The 17,539-nt window shown below is 40.0% G+C and overlaps 2 protein-coding genes across 3 annotated transcripts; one reads left to right on the top strand and one right to left on the bottom strand.

Moving 5' to 3' along the window:
• Positions 1-51: 51 nt before the first annotated feature.
• On the bottom strand, positions 52-1,209 carry LOC107831039 (photosynthetic NDH subunit of lumenal location 2, chloroplastic). 2 transcript variants are annotated; one of them, XM_016658761.2, is made up of 3 exons: positions 688-1,209; positions 552-618; positions 52-463 (listed from the first exon to the last, which is right to left on the bottom strand). In XM_016658761.2, the coding sequence occupies exons 1-3, from the start codon at positions 1,032-1,034 to the stop codon at positions 365-367; spliced, it is 513 nt and encodes a 170-aa protein (XP_016514247.1). In that variant the 5' UTR covers positions 1,035-1,209; the 3' UTR covers positions 52-364. The 2 variants fall into 2 exon arrangements, with proteins under 2 accessions (XP_016514247.1, XP_016514240.1); XM_016658754.2 differs by having other exon boundaries at positions 552-1,209.
• An 8,095-nt stretch (positions 1,210-9,304) lies between these two features.
• LOC142174286 (uncharacterized) lies at positions 9,305-12,861 on the top strand. The gene is made up of 4 exons (XM_075240073.1): positions 9,305-10,148; positions 10,400-10,496; positions 11,169-11,747; positions 12,204-12,861. The coding sequence occupies exons 1-4, from the start codon at positions 9,305-9,307 to the stop codon at positions 12,859-12,861; spliced, it is 2,178 nt and encodes a 725-aa protein (XP_075096174.1).
• The last annotated feature ends 4,678 nt before the right edge of the window (positions 12,862-17,539 follow it).

The raw sequence follows: 17,539 nt of genomic DNA on the forward strand, positions 1-17,539 counted from the left end.
AGTTGAACCCACAAAATTTAAATCCTGGATTCGCCTATGTTAACATGAGTATTCATCTTCAAAATCTTAAGAACAATCCACATTTCAATAAGCAGAAACTGTTATTTACAATATAGATGGTTTCAGAAATGGCCATCAAAATTATATACTCATAGGCTTCAATTTGCTAATTGAAGAAAGCCAATAAGAACCTTTTCATTTTTCTTTTTGAACAAAATAATGAACATGAAATGAGACTATTTCAACTGCTATTGTAGATAATTTCGATATTTCTTCACCACTTACTGAAGCAGACTCGTTACATTTGCTAAACCAACGCGATTTTCGTACCATTCACTCACCTTTGATGTGCAAACTCTTGATATTATGCAAGTAATGCCACCAATTCATCAATTGATTTCAGTGTCTTCTCATAGAATACACGAGATTCGTATACCTTTGGAGTTCGAATATAGTAGTCAAACTGAAAAAAGAGAGGAAAATACATATAAATACTCATACCAGACTTAAAAATCTTGAAATTTTTCTATGATAAGGAAATAGGACAGTACCTCAGCCATGTTATCAGTCAACTCATTGGCAGTTTTAACAAAAGCCTCTTTTCGGCTTTCAGGCACCCTGGATAAGGCATTCTTCATATCCTGCTTAAGATAAGCTGATTTAAGACGAATGTAAAACAAGACATACCTCCATGACATGGTTTCCAACATTTCCTTAATGCTATGTAGTCCATCTGCTGTTTGACGAATTCGTGCCACTGCATCTTCAGGGGATAATCCGGGCTCGAAAAAATGTTCCCTTAAAAATGATCGAACGCCCCAATTTTCAGCCAATGCTAATGGGGTTGATTGTAGGCCTAGTGTCAATGAAGTGGCTAGAATTGTCGTGACAAGTTTTCGCCTGCACGAGAATTTTTCTTCATCAGCTGATAAATTTGCTTGGATTTTGGGTAATGTGTTGTATTTTGTGTGATGATTTTTGGTTATGGTGATTTTTGGATGTAACAAAGTTGCAGGATTTGTAAAGGTGCTCATGTTTGTGTTACCAAGTTAAAGAGTGTTGCTTTGAAATGTAATGTCCATAGCTGAGTTTTGGGTAAGTATTTTTGGTTGGATAATAATTGCTTCCTCTGAATCCAAAATGGACCTTAGCTTTTGGTGACTTGGCGTTTCTTTATCCTCTTTATTTGTTTTTGAAGAATGTTCTTTTCCTCCAACAGACTTGTGTTGGGTCAAATTCTCAAGAGTTGTGAAGTCTAGTAGTAGTTAATAATCGACCCATTTTGGAATGGAATTGTTAATTCTGGGCTGGCCTGTTTACTTTGAAACCAACCAAGAACACTAGCCTCATTTTGTAGCCTAGTAGCTAATGGCCTACAAACATGTATACTTCTTGAGAAGAATTAACATAAATAGCTGTCCACCTAACCACTTAAACTAAAAATAGTTGGTATATATATACTAGTTTTAGGGTACGCGTTTTACGCTTGTACCTATATCAATAAGAATACAATTTTTAAAATTATATAAATATTATTAAATAATGTGTTTGAGTTATTAAACTTTATCAAAGAAAAAATATAAGTTCGTAAAAATTATAAATATTAACATAGTATATTCAATAGAGCAATGTCTTTTAATAATTGCATACAAAAAGTAGTTGTATATTAAATCAAAATATATATTTAGTCTATATCGTGTTTATGTCTTCTCAAATGAATTTGAGAATAGTTTTTGAAAAAAAAATTAATTTTTTTTAAATCTTCCAGGGCTATGTGTTTTCACTGAAAATAAAAAGAAAGTATGATAACTTGTGAAATTGAACTGATAAAATTATAGATCAGAATATAATTTAAGATGTATATATTGAATAATGACTGAGGACTTTCATGAACAAACTTTTTTCTTTTATTGAGTTAGCTATATGGGATCAATATTCAATAATTTCAGACACAATTTATTTTATTACTCAGACATAATTTTTTAAAAGACATGTAAGTTTCTTACAAAAAAATACTCATTAAGATGGGAAACACGCTAAAAAAATATAAGTTCCTAAAAGATGCAAATTATTTCAAAGTTTTCTCCTACTCAAACCATATATTATTCTGTTATCAATTTGTGTAATATTTAAACACATTTAATAATTAGAGTAATATTTAATTAGGTAGAAAATCTCTTACTTTTAATAGTAACAATATATGGAAACATCTAGTTAGAATTATAAGTTCCCTAATAAGAAGAATGAATATGAACATATTTTCATGGAAGTTGCCGTGTTGATACATAAGGAAAAGAAATGTAATGATTCTATATCTACTTTAAATTCATTAATATTAGGACAATTCTAACATAATTCAAAGAAGGAAAGACTTAATATTTAAAATTTTAGTTAGTTTTAAAGTTCTAAATATTAGGAAAATAACCAAATTACGATTTTGTCTAATATAAAATTTATTATTAAAGGATAAAAAAGGCGAACGACATTTCGCTAAGGGACTTCGTGCTTTTAATATAGTATAGATTTGTAACAATTCTATGTATAATCTACGTATATTTATTAGAAAAATTAAACAGTGAATCTAGCCGGCTACTTGCGTAAAGCTCCCTTAAGGAAATATGTATGCTTGACTTAGAATATTGTTAGAGGTATTTTGGTTTACAATCTAATATGCGAGGATTTTAAGCAAGAAACTTTATGAGGTGAATCATAATGCGAGAAATGTTATGCGATGAATAATAATGCAAGAATTGCTTTGTGATGAATAATCATTATATACAGGTTGATGTAGGGATTGACTAATCTGTGTCATTTTTAGCTTTAGATACTCTTATACGTATTCTTAATACATTTACACTGTTGATGTAGGTAGAGTACATGACTATTAGAGAGGCTGTGAAGGAGGCAATTTGACTTCAGGAGTTGCTAAAAAAGAGCTTGGTATTTGAACAAAAAAGTATCACAATTTTTTGTGATAGTCAAAGTGCTATTCAATTAGCGAAGAACCAAGTTTATCATGCAAGGACGAAGCATATTGATGTTCGGTATCATTTCGTGCGAGAAATCATAGAAGAAGGTGGAGTCACGGTGAAGAAAATTCATACTACGGAGAATCCTGCTGATATGCTGACAAAAGTGGTGACTGCGGTCAAGTTTCAACATTGTTTGGATTTGATCAACATTGTTGAACACTGAAGATTGAAGATGAAGACACAACCAAAATTTGTTATGAAGAGAAAATTGAAGATGTAGAATTTTGCCAAGGTGGAGATTTGTTGAAAATGTCAAAAGTCCCACATCGGTGGGTGACATATTTGGTTGGGATTTTTTCCATATAAAAGGAGGCCTAATGTTTAGGATTTAAACACACCTCTTATTTGCCTTCTCATTTTCTTAAGGCATTTGTATCTTCTCTCTTTAGTATTATTTCGCTAGTATTTTTGGAGTGGAATAAAATATTAGTTGTGTCCGAGGAAGTAGGCAAAATTGGCTGAACATTGTAAATTCTGGTGTTCCTTTTATTGCTGCTTTATTGTCTTATTTATTATTTGGTGGCTGTCATAATTTTTGGTATAGTAGTTGTGACTCATTCACACTATATACATTTGGCTTCCGCAACAATTGATATCAGAGCCAAGGTACTGTCTAAGTATGCTCTGTGGTTGCAGCATAGTCTGATCTTCCAAATCAAAAAAGATTTATCTTGGTAACTGAGTCAAGGTTCTGTCTGAGTATGCTCTGTGGTTGCAGCTTAGTATGATCTTCCACACCAGAAAGGAAATAATCTTGATTTGTGTCGTCAGCTATTAAATAATATTTGTGTCAAAGATGAGAGATAATAAACAAGAAGAATCTACATCAAGTATCAACAATACGTCATTATTGGCATCTTCGCTTATGACAAGAATTGTGTCAAATGGGAAATTTGCGGTAGAAATTTTTGACGGGTTAGGACATTTTGGGATGTGGCAAGGCGAGGTTCTAGATGTCCTTTTTCAACAAGAGCTAGCAAGACATTGAAGAAAAAAGACCTGATGTTATTGGAGAAGAAGTTTGGAGAATTATCAACCGTGTTGCTTGCGGTACCATTCGATCCTACCTTGCTAGAGAGCAAAAATATCCATACACAAAGGAAACTTCTGCAAGTAAATTATGGAAAGCACTGGAGGATAATTTTTGAAGAAAAACAGTCAAAATAAATTATACATGAAGAAAAGACTGTTTCCCTTCACCTATTTTCTGGTACCACAATGAATGAACATATTACCAGTTTCAATAAGTTGGTCACAGATTTGCAAAATATGGATGCAACTTTTGATGATGGTGACTTGGCCTTGATGTTGTTGGGGTCACTTCCTAATGAGTACGAGCACCTTGAAACTACTCTACTCCATGGGAATGACGAAATTTCTCTCAGAGAAGTTTGTTCGGCTTTGTACAGCTATGAACAAAGAAAGGGAGAAAAACAAAAGGACGGAGAAGGAGAAGTACTGGTTGTGAGGGGTCGCCCTCAAAATCAAACCAGGACAAAGAAGGGAAGATCCAAGTCAAGATCTAGACCCAACAAAAATGAATGTGCCTTTTGTCGAGAAAAAGGGCACTGGAAGAAAGACTATCCAAAGTTGAAGAATAAGACCAAACATAACAATGGAAAGGCCATTATGGATTCAAATATAGCTGATTGTGATGATTCAGACTTCTCATTAGTTACAACAGAGCCATCAACATCATCAGACATGTGGTTGATGGACTCGATTTGTAGCTATCATATGTGTCCCAACAGGGACTTGTTCGTGGATTTTCAAGAAGGAGAATATGGAGTCATCCACACAGCGGATAACATCCCTCTTAGCTCATATGGAATTGGTTCAATATGATTAAGGAACCATGATGGAATGATCATAATATTAACAAATGTTCGATATGTACCGGATTTGAAGAAGAATCTCATCTCTGTGGGAGCCCTAGAATCAAAAGGGTTCAAAATCATTGCAGAAAATGGAGTGATGAGAGTATGCTCTGGTGCACTAATGGTAATGAAGGCCAATCGGAAAAACAATAACATGTACCGTTATCACGGTAGTACAGTTATTGGGACAGCGACAGTGACATCCAGTGACGAAAAAAGGCAGAATCAACCAGGCTATGGCACATGCGCTTGGGACATGCTGGAGGAAAATTCCGGAAAACTCTATCAGATCAAGGATTGTTAAAAGGAGTAAAGGTTTGCAACTTGGAGTTTTTCGAGCATTGTGTCAAAGGGAAACAGACAAGGGTTCAATTTGGTACATCGATCCATAATACTCAAAGCATTTTGGATTATGTACACTCTGATGTTTGGGGTCCTTCCAAAACACCTTCATTGGGTGGGAAGCACTATTTTGTAACCTTTGTTGATGATTTTTCCCGAAGAGCGTGGGTGTATACAATGAAGAGCAAAGATGAAGTGTTGGGAATTTTTCTCAAATGAAAGACGATGGTGGAGAATCAAACAGGTAGGAGGATCAAGTGTATTCGCACAGATAATGGAGGTGAATACAAAAATGATCATTTTAATAAGGTCTGTGAAAATGATGGCATCGTCTGACACTTCACTATCAAACATACACCACAACATAATGAAGTGGTAGAACGTACTGGACCTTGCTGGAGAAGGTACGGTGTATGTTGTCCAATGCTGGCTTGGACAAAGAATTTTGGGCTGAGGCATTTACATATGCATGACACCTCAATAATCGCATACCATCTGCTGCTATTGATGGCAAGACACCATTTGAAAAATGGTATGGAAAGCCTGTTGTAGATTATGACTCTTTGCACGTATTTGGCTCAACAACATATTATCATGTGACAGAGTCAAAATTGGATCCAAGGGCAAAGAAGGCTAATTTAAGTGTGGGGATTATGATAATAGGATATATAGTTGTTATTTACACCATAATTGCCCATGCTTTGTTGTTGTTTTATAATGTAAGTTGCCAATAAAATGCTTCAATTAATGCTATTTGGTTTCGCAGGGAATATAAGATGTGAGAAAGCAACATGAAGTGTTTAGAGGCAATAACGTGAAGAAAACACCCACCGGAGAAGTACCCAAACACAAAAGAGCAAAAAGAGAAGGAACACGGAGACAAAAAGGCCCAGCATACTCACCGCGGTTGCCACCGCGGTCCGCGCCTCGGTTAGAGCCAGTGTTCTCCGCGGTCAGCGCTGCGGCCACGACGGCATATTCACAGTCCAGAAATTTAAGGGGCCAAAGTGTCAATTCGGGAAAGCTTTTGTAAAACCCTTATAAGATGTAGGAAACTCGCCCAAGAAAGAGAGGCTTATTTTGAGATTACTTTTGCAAGAAGAACAAGTGTGAGAGATCACCCAAAACATCATAGTTCTTATTCTCTTCTATTTTTCTTGCAATTTTCCATTATGAATATTTTCGTAGTTTATTCTTACGTTGTCATGGGTAGCTAAATACTTTAATCTAAGGTTGTGGTGAAACCCGTTGGGGATGACTTGGTTGTTATATTAATATAGTTTGAATTGGTTGTTAATCTCTATTTCTTCTCTAAGTTTTGATTGTGGTTAGTTGAAAGGGCCATCAATTATCCGTTCCTATTTATTATGTATCTTCTTGAGAGAGAGTGCATATTTAGGTAGTTGTTTGAATAACATCACTCCCGGAGTATAGACGAGAGTCATAACCTAGGGTTTAGAGATTGGATTAGAGATAACGATACCTCGGGTGCAATCTAAAAGAACGGTAATGTGAATCTAGCTAGCGTAGCTTGAGAGAGTGCGTCTAGTAAATTATCATAATTGCTTGAGAGCGGAGAGTTCTTGATTGATAGAGACAACTAAGGCATCACTATAAGAAATGTACAACCAAGGAAATTACCAACGGGGGAAACCATTACCTTAGACCTTATTCCAACTATTTACACATCAAGCATAGTTAATTTTCAGCTGTTAATTATTTTCAAACTTTAGTTGTTAGAAATATCATCAATTGTGAATTACAAAGTTTGGGGAAAATTGATTCTGTGAATTTAGTAAATCCGTCAAAAGTAATTGATAGGTTAATTCTCTGTGGTTCGACTCTGGGCAGAATTACTCAGATTATATTTGCTACATCCGTGTGTGTCTTTGTATAATGCATAGTTTGGCGTTATTTAATTTTGGCACTGTTGCCGGGGAATTAATGGTGTTATCAATTACAATTGAGAGAAGTACAAAAATTCTAAGTGTAGTCAGTTTTCTCTATACCCAATCGTTTCATTGAAATTCTAACGTTTGAATTCTTGTGGAAAGCAGGTGTATGCCTAGAAGTTCTTCGAGGACTGGAGAACTGATAGAAGGACTCTCAGACCCCGAGAAAACATTCAGGGCATTGAACCGTGCCAACAAAAGACTTCAACAATCTCAACAATCACACCAACTCAAATTTGACATGGGTGACGTAGATTACGTCAATGGAAACGTTAGGAATGAGCCAACTGACTTAAATGTCAGAGGGGTGGCACCTCTTGTGCCCGAAGCTGCACTTTATGACTGGGCACAACCCACAACTGATAATCTGGCCACTGCCATAGCTATGCCCGCAATTCAAGCGGAGACATTCCAAATCACCAACAACATGCTGTATCTACTGCAGAATAAAGGACTGTTCTCCGGGTCACACATTGAAGACCCGCAACAACACTTGAAAATTTTTCTGTCAATTTGTATGACCCAAAGGCAGCCAAATGCGACTCCGGAAGCTATCAAGCTGCTACTGTTTCCATTCTCGGTAACCGGGGAAGCTCAGACTTGGCTAAATTCGCTCCCTATCAACTCTATTACCACCTGGGAGGAATTAGTCAAGCAGTTCCTGAACAAGTTCTATCCGCCTAACAAGACTCCAAAACAGATTGATCACATATTGCAGTTTAGGCAGCAGCCCTCTGAGTCCTTGCAAGAAACTTGAGAAAGATTTAAAGGGATGTTAGTGAAGTGTCCTCACCATGGCATTCCAGATCAGATGCTCGGCCAGAGATTCTACATGGGGCTAGCTGACAATTTGAAAGCAAATGTGGATGCGTCAGTTGGAGGTGCATTTTTAAGTAAAACATTCACTGAGTGCAAAATCCTTCTCGATAAGATGTCACAAAATTCGGGGTGGATGACTAGAGGTACAACACTGGCACCCATAGTGCATTCAGTTCCTCTTGACCCAAATAATTCGCATGCAGAGAACATGGCCACACTCATGACCCAGATGAGCATATTGACAAAGAAGATTGATGAGATGGGTACAAAACAGGTGCACATTGTTGATACAACAAATGGGGGACTGTGTACACCTTGTATTAATCAGTCTTATGTGTGTTCATGGAGCGGAGAAGGTGAAATCAAGGGGCAAGGGAAGATATGAATTATGTCAACAACTATGGGGGTCAGAGGCAAGGAGCACAGCAGTGGAGACCGCAGCAAAATCAGCAGTACATGCCTAATATGCAACAGCCTGTGGTATGCACCCTCAAAACCAATTGGTGCCAGTACCATATCAGAAACCACAGGGCTATCCACAGCAAAATCAACAACAATTGACATACCAACCACCCCCCCAGCAGCAAGATAACAACATGGTAGAAATCAGGGGTATGCTTCAGCAACTCATTGGGACAAATAATAAAGTGCAGGAAAAATTGGCAGTGCATGATTCAACCATAAAGAATATTGAAACGTAGCTGGGTCAGCTGTCCATGGCTTTGAACAACCGTCCTCAGGGAACTTTGCCCGCAGCACAAACATAAACCCCAAGGACCAAAATCCGAATCAGCTGATGGCAGTAAGTCTCCGGAATGGGAGAGATTTAGACAGAGAGCAGAAAATTGCACAAGCCAGCAAGGACACTACACCAGCCACTCCAGTTCAATTAGAGGTAGAGGAACCAACAGAACTTACTGAATTGGTGGTTGAGTAGAGTCAGTAGGAAAAAGGCAAAGAAAATATGAATGAGCAAGTTGCAGAACAGGTGGCACCTCTTGTGCTAGAAAATTCTAGCAGAGAGAAGCTAGCAAGCAATGCACAAAGGGTGATACCTGCAGCCTTCCCTCAGAGACTGGTTAAACAAAAGAAGGCAGACCAATATAAAAAGTTCATGGAGATGCTGCGTCAAATTCAGTTGAATATTCCTTTGATGGATACCTTGAGGGAGATGTCCGGTTATGCTAAGATGATGAAAGATCTAATGTCACGAAAGTTTGATTTTTAGGATCTATACATTGTAAGTTTGACACAAACCTGCAGCGCAGTGGTGGCAAAACCGATGGCTCAAAAGATGTCGGACCTAGGTAGCTTCACTATTCCATGTACAATTGAAAGTTATGCCTTTGCAAAGGCGTTGTGCGATTTGGGAGCCAGCATAAATCTGATGCCGCTGGCTGTGTACACCAAACTGGGCATTGGTAGAGCTAGGCCAACTTCGATGCTGCTACAGCTGGCTGACCGCACAGTGAAGAGGCCCACTGGTATTCTTGATGATGTGTTGGTACAAGTGGGGAAATTAGTGTTCCCTGCAGACTTTGTTATCTTGGATTGTCAGGTGGATGAGGAGATACCCCTTATTTTAGGGAGACCATTTTTAGCCACGGGGAGAGAACTGATCGACTGTGAAACTGGGGAATTAAAAATGAGATTGAACGATGAAGAAGTCATATTCAATGTTCAACAATCTATGAGGAGACCCAGTGAATATGCTAATTGCTCTCTAGTGGAAGCAGTGGATGTAATCCTGCAAGAAGATGATATGACCCTAACTGTAAAAGATCCATTGGAGGCATGTCTGACGAATTTAGAAGAAATGGATGGTGAAGGGTTAGCTGAATGGGTCATGGCACTGGAAGGCCGAGGATTTTGGTCAAGGGAACCTCAGTTCGAGTCCCTTGAGCTAGAAAAAAGGGCCACTCCTTCAGCAAAGCCATCAATAGAGGAACCACCCAAGTTGGAACTGAAGCCACTCCCAGATCACCTCAGGTATGTGTTCTTAGGCCCTGATTCGACCTTGACTGTTATCATATCATCCGGTTTATTAGATGTGCAGGTAGAACGGCTTGTACAGGTACTGCAGGAAAACAAGACTGCCATTGGCTGGACCATGGCAGACATAAAGGGTATCAACCCAGCCTTCTGTATGCATAAGATTCTCCTGGAAGAGGGGCACAGACCTTCCAGGGAACACCAACGAAGGCTGAACCCAAACATGAAAGAGGTTGTAAATAAAGAAGTAATCAAATGGTTAGATGCAGGAATCATCTTGCCCATCTCTGATAGTAATTGGGTCAGCCCTGTCCAATGTGTGCCGAAAAAGGGGAGAATGACTGTTGTAAAAATGAGAACAATGATTTGATCTCAACTCGTACAGTCACAGGGTGGCGTATCTGCATGGATTACAGGAAATTGAACACAGCCAACCAGAAGGACCATTTCCCCTTACCTTTCATTGACCAAATGTTAGACAGGTTGGCTGGGCGATCGCACTTCTGTTTCTTGGATGGATATTCGGGGTACAATCAGATATCAATAGCCCCCGAAGATAGAGAGAAAACGTCCTTCACCTGTCCGTATGGCATCTTTTCCTTTCGGAGAATTCCTTTTGGGCTTTGCAATGCACCCGTGACTTTTCAACGGTGCATGTTAGCCATCTTCACAGACATGGTGGAGGATATTATGGAGGTCTTTATGGATGATTTCTCCGTGGTGGGAGATTCATTTGAAGACTGTCTTCACAACTTAAGGAGAGTGCTTAAAAGATGTGTGGAGACAAACCTAGTGTTAAACTGGGAGAAGTGCCATTTTATGGTACAAGAAGGTATAGTCCTGGGGCATCGAGTGTCCAGTAAAGGAATTTAGGTCGACCATGCTAAGGTTGACGTGATTGAGAAGTTACCAACGCCCACTTCAGTCAAGGCGGTGAGAAGTTTTCTTGGACACGCTGGGTTCTATCGGCGTTTCATAAAAGATTTTTCCAAAATTGCTAACCTATTATGCAAACTCCTTGAAAAGGATCAGGCCTTTGTGTTTTCTAATGATTGCAGGTTGGCATTTGAGGAACTGAAGAAGAGATTGATCACTGCACCCATCATTGTTGCACCCAACTGGGAGCAACCATTTGAGCTCATGTGTGATGCCAGCGACTATGCTATAGGAGCAGTCTTGAGGCAGAGAAAAGATAAGATGATGCACTCGATTTACTATGCAAGTAGAACGCTAAGCGGTGCACAGCTCAATTGCACAGTGACGAAGAAGGAGATATTGGCGGTGGTGTTTGCGTTTGACAAGTTCCGATCATATCTGATTGGTTCCAAGGTAATTGTATACACTGACCATACAACACTCAAGTACCTAATTGAGAAAAAGGAGTCTAAGCCGCACCTGATTCATTGGGTGCTACTGTTGCAAGAATTCGACCTCGAAATTCGTGACCGTAAGGGCATAGAAAAGCAAGTCGTTGATCATCTATCACGACTTGAAGGATCTGAAAAATCAGTCGAGGTCGAAGAGATCCTGGAAACCTTTCCAGACGAGCAGCTGCTCGCAGCCACTCTTGAGGATGCACCATGGTATACAGATTTTGCAAACTACCTGGCCTGCGGTATTGTTCCCTATGACCTTTCATCTGTCCAAAAGAAAATGTTTTATCGTGATTGCCGCATGTATTATTGGGACGAGCCTTATTTGTTTAGAATCTGTGTTGATAATATGATCGGGAGGTGTGTCCCCGAGATAGAACAATCTTCTATTTTGCAGGCTTGTCACGCATCAGCATATGGATGACATTTTAGAGGAGCCAGGACAGCTGCAAAAGTGCTAGAGGCCGGGTTCTTTTGGCCAACAGTGTTTAGATATGCACACATATGGGTGAAGGGCTGCGATGAATGTCAGCGAACCGGGAACATTTCCCGTCGCCATGAGATGCCCATGAACCCGATTCAAGAGGTAGAGGTGTTTGATGTTTGGGGGATTGACTTCATGGGCCCCTTCGTCAGCTCATTTGGCAATAAATACATACTTGTTACTGTGGATTACGTGTCTAAATGGGTGGAAGCTGCAGCGTTGCCCACTAATAATGCAAGAGTGGTGATAGGTTTTGTGAAAAAGAATATATTCACCCGATTTGGGATACCAAGAGCAATCATCAGTGATGGAGGCACTCACTTTTGTAACAGAGCCTTCGAGAAATTGCTTGCAAAGTATGATGTACGCCTCAAGGTATCTACCCCTTACCATCCGCAAACCAGTGGGCAGGTTGAAGTGTCCAACAGAGAGCTAAAAAGTGTACTAACCAAGACGGTGAATGCCACACGAACTGATTGGGCAAAGAAGCTTGATGACGCACTATGGGCCTATAGGACTGCGTTCAAAACACCAATAGGTATGTCACCGTACAAGTTGGTATTTGGGAAGGCTTGTCACCTGCTTGTGGAGCTAGAACATCGAGCTTGGTGGGCACTGAAACCATTGAACATGGATCCCGAAGCAGTTGGACAAAATCGACTAACAGAGTTGCATGAGCTGGAAGAATTTAGATATCAAGCCTTTGAAAGCATGAGGCTCTACAAGGAAAGAATGAAGAAGATGCATGATAAGCACATTATGGACAGAAATTTCAAACCCGGTGACAAGGTATTATTGTATAATTCAAGGCTGAGATTGTTTCCGGGTAAGTTAAAGTCCCGATGGTCAGGACCATTTAGAGTGGTGCAAATGTTCGCAAGTGGAGCTGTTGAGATTGAGTCAGAAGATGGGACAAACAAGTTCTCAGTAAATGGGCAAAAGTTGAAACATTACCTTGGAACAGTTGAAGAAAATGGAATACAGTGGTGATCAATTTTAAAGAACCCCAGTACACGAATGAGGAGTGAAGGCTCAACCATTTGCGTCGTGTCGCGACGTTAAATCAGGCGCTGCGTGGGAGGCAACCCACGAATGTGTTGTAAGTGTAGTATGTAACTTTGTGTTTATAAAAAAAAAAGTTTCCAGCCGCGACCGCAGGAGACACTGCCTGGCGATGTAAAGTCACCGCGGCCGCGGCATCGACCGCGGTGCTGACCGCGAAAATCACTGAAGCATTGCATTTCCTCTGCGACCGTGGCTCAGACCGCGGTGTCAACCGCGGGAGACTCTGTCCCAAACCGCGGCGCGCACCGCGGACACAACCGCGGTCGGGTACCAGACGGTATATATATTTTTTTTCTTTTCATTTTCTTCAATATTTTTTCTTCTTCTTCCCTTCAAATTGAAAATAAAAACACACCCCCGCCCCCCTTCCTCTAAATCAAACGTAACTTTCCCCCATAAAGTCCCCTAATCCCTCTCTCTCTCTAAACCCTAACCCTCCCTTTCATACTCTCTTCTTCTTCTTCTTCCTCCTTCACAATCACTCCCATCGTTTTCCCCTAAGGTATGATTCCGACCCCCTTCTCTTTTCTTTCTATTTTTTCTTTGTTTTTGTTGCATTATGCTAGTTAATGTTGTTCTAATGTAGTGTTAGTGATAGGATTTTATTTTGTTTAGTTCTTCTTGTTCTTTTTAGTGTAATTTCGTTTTTAGCATATGTCTAGTGAAGGGGCTGTGTTTTGAATGTTTGGAATGGTGTTGTTGGTAGGTGATGGTTAACAAAAAGTGTGGAATGTGTGGGTGTAGTAGATAGCTAAATTGGGAAGTTTTCTTGATTCCCTTGGGGCCATGAACATGAAGAAAATGCCTTGCCCACAATGTGTTTGAGAAATTGCCTCAATGGTGATATAAGGAGATGTTGTGACATGGTTGTGGTGAAGTCTGAGTAATCACCCATAGTCACACATTTTAGGCTCATCCTAATACGTGTTTCTCTATTTTGACAGGTGTTATGAGTTCAACCCGTAATAGACGAAACACCGTGTCACGACCCGAATCAGAGGGCCGCGACGGGCACCCGGTGCTTTACTCAACCGAGTACCAACGTAACATATCTTTCTTATCATACTATCATGAGTAAATGAGACAGAAAACCGATCATGAGATAACAAGAATAAAACATAAGGGAATACTCAACATATGAAGACCCAAAATGATATACAAACTTATATATGTGACATACGGGCCTATAAGGCCAACATGACCATTTGTAAACTCAAAACATAGGCCGATGTAAACTCAAAACATAGGCCGACAAGGCCATACAAGTATCCCTACGCCTGACATCTGTCTACAAGCCTCTAAGAGTACATAAAATCATAAAGATCGGGACAGGGCCCCGCCATACCAATCAATATATATCCAAAGCATACTGACCAACTAGGCAACTCCGGAGCAAGTGGAGTGCACCAACACCTTCGCTGAGCTAATAGCCTACTAGGAGGACTGTCAACCTATCAATCGGGACCTGCGGGCATGACACGCAGCATCCCCAAGCAAAAGGGATGTCAGTACGAATAAAGTACCGAGTATGTAAGGCAGGAAAGCATAAACAAGAATAGTAATGTAAAGATAGATAGATGAGATACAACCTGTAACATCTAAGTGCCTCTGGGGGCTACTGACATGAAATGCATAATACATATATATACATGAACTTTTTAAAAACATTCGCCTCTGTGGGCATCATCATCATCATCATATCGTACCCGGCCTCAAAGAGGACTCGGTAAAAACGTACCCAGCCATCATAAGGCTCGGTAGAATCGTACCCGGCCACGTGGAGCTCGGTAAACCCAACTGATCAGTGGTTGTACAATAGGTTCCATACCCGGCCGACTATAGCGCGGCTCGGTAGAGTAAAATAGATACATATATATAATGCATGCTCGACTCATGGAATCACGTTCTAACCCTTTCGAAGTGATGTAAGGTCATTGCACCTTCGATGAACATTATGGACATCCCTACCATCAATATGAACCTTAGTGGGATTTAAGGATCATACACACTTGTTCAGAATAACTTTATAAGGAAAGAACAACATGGACAACCTTAGTTTCTAGGAGTAGATCCGTTATGAATTAGCATACCGTTTATGTTCATGTCACTTTAGATCATGCCAATAGAAAGAAGTAAGTGCCTTAACATACCTTGTATATTCTTCCCAACCTCAAGCTATGCAATTTCACGGCTCCTTAGTCTACAATAAGAGAAATGACACTCTCGTTATCGTTTAAGCGTCGTAACTATTATGTATCGACCACAACCTATTTTACAATGAAATGGACAGAACCTCCCCTATATATATGACTTCACACTAGTCAAAACAATCACAAACAGCCCAACATACCCCTATCACTTCATACACAACACGACAACCATAATAGTGTCAACCAACCCGAAAATGTTACGACGAACGACCAACAAACAACCTTGTCATTATGTGGTGTTTCTCCACAACCTTCCTCCTCTCAACTCCATAAAAATATTAGTAAAAGAGACAACCCAATACCAACACGAAACAGCCCAAAAATATTCCCACAAGTTCATCAACTCAAAAATAATTTTTCAGTTTACTTAAACACGTTTCGACTTGTCTTTTCTTTCAAATTGGGAAATACAACCAAAAGTACATCATTATACCTCTTATCCAATAAACCAGCCATGAATTCAACTTAGAAATAAGTTTACAACCATCCAACCATTACACAAGAACAAACAACATACCACTCTTTCGATACTAGCTAGGTCTATTCTTTATGATTGAGTTACAACTCGCAAACGCATAGATAATGGAAGGAGAAGCATAAACTTACCTTGTACTAAGTATAACCCACGAAACCTTGTCCTTTTTCATCAAAAATAAGTTCCTCAACATGGCTACAAGAAGGAGAAAGAGAAACTAGCAAGCTGTCCGGACTTTTCAGCACTAGAATCGCGTCGTAACACCCGAAATACCCTAGGGTTTGTGTGAGATTTTTGGGGAGGAGTTGCAGGGGTTCAATTAGGTTTTCTTGGTCTGAAATATAGGTGAAATAACTGCGTTTATAATACCTTAAAAGTCCCCTCTTGACCGACTTAGTTGAGGCCTCTCTTTTTGGCAAGTAGGTGATGCACCTACTTGTCACCTACTAGCTGCGCGGTCTCGCAAAAATGCGAATATCTCTATACTCCGAGATTGTATTGATAAACGATTTAATGAGTTGAAAACTAGATTCATAGATCTTCAATTTCATATGTAGATCATCCCTTGATTCAAAGTATGTTGTGAGAAAAGCTCAGCTACAATTAACCTAAGTTTCAACTCATTCTTGAATGTAACTTGTGATGACCTTTTCCAACTTTTTTTCAACAACTTGCTTGACTTAAAAACATATCACACGAATATCATACGACTAAACTAACTCATAACATAACCTCATCATCATGTTAATCACCCTTTTATAACCCCAAAAGTATAGGTTATAACATTCCAAACTTGTCGACATTCGACGAAACTTATTTTCTTTAATTCATTTAGCGCCTAAGCTTTCCAACCCTTTTGGTACTCGTTATTCATGATCATAAAGATTTGTAACCTCCATTATAAAAGGATTAACTTACTTTACGTACTTTCAAAGTTTTACTCATTTCTGAGCTTACATCAATTGACTTACGGATACTCTAACATACAAAAACATAGGGTGTAACACACCGGGCATTCTGCTAGTGGCCCAGGAGTCTCCTCACGAGCTAGGGGCCAAACCAGTGCACCACGGTTTGATAGCACTCGGTTCATTTCTGCAGAAGCAGAGGCACGGTACAATCAGAAACTTGCCAAGAAGTTACTCCATGAGGTCCATATCGACAAGAAGGCTTTGGTGAAGGAATGCCCCAATATGTTTGATGAGCTACGGAGGTGTCAACTGGACATCTTCTTTGAGGCTCCCGAGGAAGCCAATATTCAGCTAGTAAGGGAGTTCTATGCAAACCTACCAGAACACGAGGACAAGGTTGTGACTGTGCGCAACACCCCGGTTAATGATGCTATAGAGGTCATCCGTAGGGTGTATCGCCTCCCTGCATTCACGAGTGATGATCATTACATCATGGCTAGTCACCCGATGGTTGACTGGGATAGAATTCTAGAGGTCATCTGTATACCTGGCAAACAGCCCAAATGGGTAGCACAACCGACGACTTTGCATTCCAAGTCTCTTACTTGGGAGGCTAAATGTTGGCTCACTGTCATCACCACTCGGTTGCTACCATCCAGCAATACCACCGATGTAAATGGGCCACGGGCCGCTATGATCTACTGCTTCATGACTCACCAAGGGTTTGATGTCGCCCGAGTCCTCTCTGAAGAAATGTTCATCCGATCGCCCGAACTAAGCAAATGCCACTACTTCCCTTCGCTTGTCACCCGTATATTCCGCCTTGCTAATGTTCCCGAGAACTCTCGAGTTGATGGGAAATTACCTATAAAAACCCTTTTCCAGGCAAGAAAAATTGGGCAAGAGGGACCAAAGCCAGTACGACGCAATGATGACTCGTCTGATGAGTCTGAGTCTGAGGATGATTCTGATGCTGCTGAAGCTACTGAGATCACAACCCCTCCTAT

This window comes from Nicotiana tabacum, chromosome 20 (assembly GCF_000715075.1).
Source record: "Nicotiana tabacum cultivar K326 chromosome 20, ASM71507v2, whole genome shotgun sequence".
NCBI lineage: Eukaryota > Viridiplantae > Streptophyta > Magnoliopsida > Solanales > Solanaceae > Nicotiana > Nicotiana tabacum.